This window comes from Nannospalax galili, unplaced genomic scaffold, assembly GCF_000622305.1.
Source record: "Nannospalax galili isolate Female #2095 unplaced genomic scaffold, S.galili_v1.0 scaffold1714, whole genome shotgun sequence".
NCBI lineage: Eukaryota > Metazoa > Chordata > Mammalia > Rodentia > Spalacidae > Nannospalax > Nannospalax galili.
In genome coordinates, this window is record NW_008334552.1 from 366,669 (window position 1) to 374,222 (window position 7,554).

General features: G+C 47.0%; 1 protein-coding gene across 1 annotated transcript; it reads left to right on the plus strand.

Annotated features, from left to right (window-relative positions):
- The first annotated feature begins 2,536 nt into the window (after positions 1-2,536).
- Positions 2,537-5,365, plus strand: LOC103731097 (PRAME family member 12-like). Its single transcript, XM_029561751.1, is given in 5 exon segments — positions 2,537-2,606; positions 4,053-4,285; positions 4,572-4,990; positions 4,992-5,153; positions 5,155-5,365. Coding segments are annotated over 5 exon segments (1,095 nt in total).
- The last annotated feature ends 2,189 nt before the right edge of the window (positions 5,366-7,554 follow it).

Here is a 7,554-nt window from a genome sequence, read left to right on the forward strand (position 1 = left end):
CATGCGGTGGCCTCGGGAAGGCAGGAATGTACCCAACTCCCCACATGAGCTTGCCTGTCAACCCAAGCTTGGCTTCTAATTTAAAGTGCTCAGTGGAGCCCCAGATGAGAGGTACATTTTTCCAGAGACACTAAACTTGCCTTCCCAATTCTCATTTTGTCCATCTGATAAGTGGGGATGCTCTGGCTCAGTGACTTTACATGGTGGTCACTGGGGTCCATGCAAGGTCAGAAGAGGATGTGTTCAGGGCTCTGCACTCTCTCAGACCGCCCCAGTAAATAATCTAAAACTGCAAGCACAGCTTATAGACAAGTTCCCTAGCCTAAGGGACCATTTTACCATAACCAGAGAGACATTAAAATACCAAAGCAGGGGTACTCAGCTGAAGCCAGCAGCAGCCTGAGCCAGTGCTGGTGGAATTCCAAGTGAAGCCTGTGCTTTATAAGATGTAGTCTCCAAGTGGTAGGACTTGCTGCACTTAGCCTTGGAACAGTCACCAAATCAATCTGTTGGGCTAAGCCCAGGTCCAAGGACTGGCTGTCTCTAGTGCAAAGATGCCTGAGGCTGGAGTATCCAGGAGGATGGTTCCAAGCTGTAAACAGAGGCTGCTTACCTAGGAAAACTTGCCAGGCTAGAGGGCAGTGAACACTGGTGTATGTGCTGGATTGTGCAGGGAGAGGCCAGGGCCTCGTTCCTTCCAGCCAGGGTCAGTCAGGTTTCTTCAGCATTTAAAGGGAGCTGAACAGCTGCCTCAGCTGCTCCTTCCGATCATTGACGCAACCTGGAGAAGAAGCAGGGTGTTGGTTGGGGTGGCCTGTGCACCCACTAGCCAGAGGGGATGATAATTGTGCAGCCGTGTGTGTCCCATTCCTGTACTGGCCTGGCCTTCAGCAGGGCATATACCTCTGAGCAACTGCTTTCTCAGGACACTCCCACCTTGCCAAGTGGACACAGCAGCAAAGGCTAGCACTGACCCTCGGCTCACTGCCGTCCAGCCAGGCTGCCTCAAGCACTAGCCTTAGATGAACCTGTTGAACCCTCATATAAAAGATGTGCAGGCAGGAAAATGAGGCTCAGGGAGGTTCTCATTTGCCTCAAGTCACATGAGTAAGTAACAGAGGTGGGAGATGAACCCAGGCTATCTGGTCCCAGAGTCACACTCAGTTGCCTCCTGGTTCTGTTCGGTGAAAAGGCATAAAGCTAGCATGCTGCTTGGTGCCTAGAAAGTGCTAGCTTCCCTCACTAGCCATGTTGCAGGCATCATTCTCTGAGAGGAATTTTCCCCACAAGTGGCCCCTAGCTCACATAACGTGTTCTGGGTGATCCATGCTGAAAGGCTGCCTCTCACAGCCGGGCGCTTTGTTCCCTGCTCAGCAGAGGTTTTTTGTCTTTTTTGAGACAGTCTCCTTGTAGCTACAGCTGGCCTGCAACTCTATGTAGATGAGACTGGCCTCCATCTCACAGAGATCTGCCTGCTTCTGCCTCCCAAATGCTGGGATTAAAGGTGTGCCCCACCACACCCGGCTCCAGAGTTGGTTCTTAGGTAACACCACAGTCAGTCTTATGCCAGCCACACTACCACTACATGACCTGGGACTTCATGGCTACAAGAACTGACCTGGAGAAACCTGCCGAGTTCTTAGCATCTCAACCCCACCCCTGTCTCCAAGTCTGTCAGCAGCTATCAAGGCTTTACTGAGCTGAGGACCCATCCTGTGCATTCTCAGCATTTTCCAAAGTGAGTTCCAGGGAACCCTGGCTTTAACTGTCTTTGGCTTCCTCATAATGCCAAATCTTGAGGTTTAGTGCAAACCCTTTCTTGGACTTCTAGGCCTATCTGAATTTTCTGCTGACCTTTCACCAAGTGTTCCTGAACACATTCCTAACTCAGTCCCCAACCATCAACACTCCCTTGTCGGGAGCCGTAGGCCCCTACCCCAGGAAATAACAAGACCTGATTCCTGGCAAAGCTGTTTTTCAGACATCAAGGCTGGCCTGGTTTGAGATTAACCAGATGACTATACTTGAAAGCCTCTCACAAACGTTGTTCTAACCTGGGCACTTAACGCCTGAGAGACTCCCTCATTTTCTCATGTAATTGCTAGAAACTTTGGTATTACTCTGTAATCATACAAGTGTAACCTCTTAATTGATTTATAACTTGCTATATAGAATTGTGGTGTTACTATGGAATTTACTCTGTGACCAATTGGTGTGGTGTTATTGTGGTAATCATTCTGTTAACTGAATTGCTCTACTTCAATGGATTTGTCCCTGCCAACTTCCCCCTCTCCTCACTATAAAAACCTTGTGTAGATGTTCATTAAATGAGACTTGATCAGAAAGCCTGTCTTGTCTCCATTCTTCGCATCTCTTGTCCCTTTCCGTCCCCCTTCCTCCCTCCAGAAACCCACGCTGAGTGTCTCGCGGGTCGGGACACTCCCTACCCACTCCTTAAACAGCTCCTCCCATTTACCACCACCCACGCAAACATCCCACTGGAAACTCGGAAATCATTCTAGAGACTTCTACAGCAATGGTTCTCTATCTGCTCTACCCATTTGAGTCACTAGGAACTTTAAAAAATACAGATGTGTGGATCAAGCGTATCTTCACCTCCAAAGGCATCAGCATTTTTCAAAGCTCAATATCCGGAGTTGGAGCAACCATCTTGCCACCCCCAGACACCACCAAGAGCCCTGAGCCAACCTGCTGAGTGTGCAAAGAGGGGAGTCATTCAGGCATCTCAAAAACATTTGTCAGTTCTGTGCACCCTACCTAATACTGCTGCAGCCTGAAGCACTGCCCCCCTCCCCATGCTGGTGCTGAGAATCAAATTCAGGGCCTTGTGAATGCTGACATGCACTCTACCATGCAGCTACAGCCCCATTCTTTTTTTGTTGTTGTTTTAATTTTTTTACACCCAATTCCCAGATGTTGTTTTTAATAGGCTCTCACTAAGACTGGCCTTGAACGCACTTTGTACTTCAGGCAGGCCATGAACTGATCCTCATGCCCTGGCTGCCTGAGTAGCTGGATTACAGGTATATAGCAGAAGGCATGGCTAGATCAGTCCCTTTTTACTTAACTATTAGTTGGATTTAGTTGTGTGCAGTCAAGCCCAGTCCTAAATTACACCAAACTTCAAAAATACAAAATTGCTCATCAAAGGAGCCCAGCACTCAGGAGGTAGAGGCAGGTGGATCTGAGTTCAAAGTCAGCCTGGTCTACATTATAAGTTCCAGACCAGCCAGACCTACATGATAAGACCAGCTCAAAAGGGGAAAAAAAAAGTCACAAAACACTTTTTTTTAAAGAAAGAGGCTGAAGAAATGACTCAGCAGTTAAGAGCACTGGCTGCCCTTGCAGAGGACCTGGGTTTGGTTCCTAGCACCTTCATGGTGGCTAACAACCACCTATAACTCCAGTTCCAGGGAACTTAATGCTTTCTGGCCTCTGCAGGCACTGTGCACACATGGTGTGTACGCACATACACATAAAAATTCAAAATAAATTTAAAATTTTTTAAAAAGTGAAACCCAGGAAAGTGTTTACAGATGTTTGATGGGTCAGGGTGGGGCAGAATCCTCAGCACATTAACATCCAACACCTTTACAATTGTAGAAAACTATAGGCAATCCATAGAAAAACAGGTAAAGAGGTCAGGAATGGTGGCACATACCTATACCCCCCAGCAATTTGGAGGCTGGGGCAGGGGGATTGGGAGGGAGTTCAAGCCCAGCCTTGGCACTATACTGGATTTGAGTCAAGTCTGGGTTACATATGGCTCAGTTGGTGTAGTATTTATTTGCCTGGCATGCATGAGGCCCTGGGATTCAGTTCCTAGCACCATACAAACCTGGCATAGCAGTAAACACCTATGGACCTGGCACTCAGGAGGTAGAGGTGGAAGGAATAGAAGTTCAAGGTCACCTAGTCTACACAGTAGGAGAACAGGCTGGGATGCATGAGACTCAAAGAAAAAAAAATAGTAAATTCCCTAGTAAGAAATTGTTCATGAGAGTCCTGGAGCCACTGCCTGGTCCTGCTAGGATTCCAAGAGCTATCCTCAGAGATCAAAACTGGATCAAAACAGGATGTCAGACGAACTGACATCCTGACGGCAATGATCCAGGCTTGGCCCTTCTCCTATCTTCCTCTTGGAACCCTGATGAAGACTAAAGACCTAAAGATCCTTCAGGCTGTGCTAGAAGGATTGAATCTGCTGATTAATGAGAAGGTTCGCCCCAGGAAGTGGAAACTTGCAGTACTTGATTTGCGGAATGTGCATCACAACTCTGGAACAGCTGGGCTGGAATGGGGGAAGGTGGCTCCTCAGCACAGGCTCTAAGAACCAACCAGGGAAGGACCTTCCTAGATACACATTCGAGAGGTGTTTGAAAGTGTTGGCTGACCTTTGCCTCAGTTTCTATCTCTATGATTATGAAACAAAATTGCTGCAGTGGGCCCAGCAGAGAATAAGCTCCCTACAGCTGTGCTGTTTGATGTTGCAGATTTGGGCATTGCCCATCCACAGTGTCAGGAAGGCCTCGTCAGTTTTCCAGCCATAGTACATCGAGGAGTTGGAACTAAATACAGGGTGGAATTTGTTCAACCTGTCATATTTTGCCCTTTACTACCTGGGTGAGATGAGAAATCTTTGTACATTTCTTCTCAAGCAGACCCACAAGAATTTCATCAACATTGTAAATACTTCCAGAGACACAGAGAAGAAATGTGTCACCAAGTTCATTTCTCAGTTCTCCAAACTGAGCTCTCTCCAGCATATCTATATGGATGGTGTCAGTTTTCTCAGTGACCACATGAAAACAGTTGTTCAGGCTCCTGGAGACCCTATCACTCTCTGCCGGTTTTCACAGTCAAATTTGAATTCCTTGTCCCTGTGTCAGAGCCTCAGTCAGCTTAAGTACCTGAACCTGAGAGGTATTGAATTATTCAATTTATGTCCTGTGCCTCTCCAATTTCTCCTAGAGAGTTTCAGACACTCTGCAGACCCTGGTATCAGAGCACTGCAGGATGGGGGACTCTGAGCTCAGTGCCCTCCTGCCTGCCCTCAGCCAATGCCCCCATCTCACCAAGATCAATTTCAATGACATCTCCACATCTGTCCTGAAGGACCTTCTCCTCCATATAGGCTGAGCTATACCCTGCCCCTCTGGAGTGCTACGATGATGTGGGTCTTATTATCTCAAAGACCCTTGTTCAGTATTGTCGTGTGCTCATGGATACACTCAGGGCTGTGAGGCATCCCAAGACAGTCTCCTTTGCTACGTATTTCTGCTCTGAGTGTTACAACTGCTGTGTCTATGACATGGAGATGAAACTTTGTTGTTGTTGGCAGTAAAGAAATAAAGGTTTCTTCTGGACACTGAGAAATGAAAGTGTGGGGACAGCTCTGTCATCAAGGTGACCCAGAGCACCTGGCTGTACAGTGTATTGGAAACAAAATGGTGTCCAGTGGGTTCAGATCACCTGGGCTGAGGTTGACAGATTCTTTAAATGTAGCTTCTGTGAAGCCAGGATAATAAGTGGTTTTCCCCTGCAGAGCAATTGTGAAGTAATGGTCAGACCCGAGGAACATGGATGCTTTCTGTCTTAGTTATCCTTCCAATTGCTGTGACAAAACACCCTGACCAATATCAACTTTGGGGGGTGGTTATTTGGCTTATATCTCCCCAGTCACAGTTCATCAGAGAGCCCAAAGTAGGAACTCAGGGTAGGAGCATGGAGGCAGGAGCTGGAGCACAGGCCATGGAGGAAAACTGCTTACTGGCTTGCTATCCTGGCCCATGCTCAGCCTGCTTCCTTATACAATACAGAGCAACTGCCCAGGGGTGGCACTCCCCACAGTGGGCTGGGTTTTCCCCTATTACACAAAAAAATCAAGAAAATATCTCACAGACATGGCCACAACCCAGTCCAATAGAGTCAATTCCCTAATTGAGGCTCCCTCTAACCAGGTGTGTCAAGTTGACAACAAAAACTATCCAGCATGCTGTCCCTCTGGTCCTCCTAGGTCATTTACCTGGTTTCCAATGTCAGGGTCAGGAGTGTACTATGACCCTAGATATGGGAGGAACTTTTGCTGTCTAACATCTCGTTGTACAAGGCCACTGCAGCCATTTGACACTGTCTTCCTTACTCCAGCCTGGTCATCTATCACGTAGGATTTGTGTGTCTGCTAAGCAGGTCATGTACACACAGTTATCAACCCTAACTTAACCCTGAAGACCTGTGAAGGAGGTTTGAATGGTGGGGGCTTGCATTCCAGGATACTTAGTCTAGGGGGCGCTATGTCTTCTACAGCTGAAGCAGAAGACAAAGGGAATGGGATCCAAGTCACGTTGCTCTCTTTTTCTTCCTTTTATTCCCCTAGCCTATGGCTGGCCTTGAACTACTGATTTTCTTGCCTCTGTCTCTGAGTGTAGAGATTACTGATGGGTACCACCATGCCCTGTTTGTAAGTCACATGTCTGTGGATCCATGCTTTTCAGGGCTCCCAACCTCCAGCTGGCTACCTGTTCATAAAGGTCTCCAGTAGATGGACCTCAGATCCTCCCTTGTCCTAGGGATTGACTGCACCTCAGGATTGGATTATTATAGTTCAATGGTGAGGTCTGTTTTCATTTTCTTGAGAGCCCCTAAGCCTCACCACTACACTGCTTGTATCTATATAATCAAGTAGCAATAAAATAATTTTCTTTCACAAAAAAAGGAAATTGGTTCATGTTTATAAAAATAGCTATTATTAAAAAAAAACTGAAACTTTCTCAGAAATTGATGGAATTCACATCAAATAATAATGAGCCAGAACTTTTTACCTATCAAATTACATAGAAATTTTTAAAATTCAAAACTAGCAAACAGATGTAACCTTCATGGAAAGCAGTTTGGTTGAATAAGTCTGTCCTTCCGACCCAGTGCCTGTACTTCTAGGAATCTGTCCTGAGGAAACAAGAGTTCGGCTGCAGCTGGGTTTTATGGGAGAGGAGGTTCACCATGGTATCATTCATTGTCTTAGTTTGTTCTTCATTGCTGTGACAAAACACTCTGACCACTACCAGCTTGGGGAGGAAAGGGTTTATTTATCTTACATCTCCCGGGTCACAGTTCATCAGGGAGCCCAAGGTAGGAACTCAGGGCAGGAACCTGGAGGCAGGAGCTGGAGCACAGGCCATGGAGGAACACTGCTTACTGGCTTGTTCCCCTGGCCCCTGCTCAGCCTGCTTTCTTATGCAACACAGGCCCACCTGCCCAGGGGTAGCACCCCCACAGTGGGCTGGGCCCTCCCACTTCACTGATCAAGAAGATACCCTTCAGACATGGCCATAGGCCAGTCCAATAGAGGAAATTCCCCAATTGAGGCTCCCTCAACCCAGGTGTGTCAAGTTGACACTAAAGCTATCCAGCACAATTGACCCCTTGTCAACTTGACACACAAACATCACTATTAGACCATAAACTTTCCAATTTTTGTCCCCAAGATATGATGTTAATATCACAACCTAAGACAGTACAACCTTAAAAACCCCA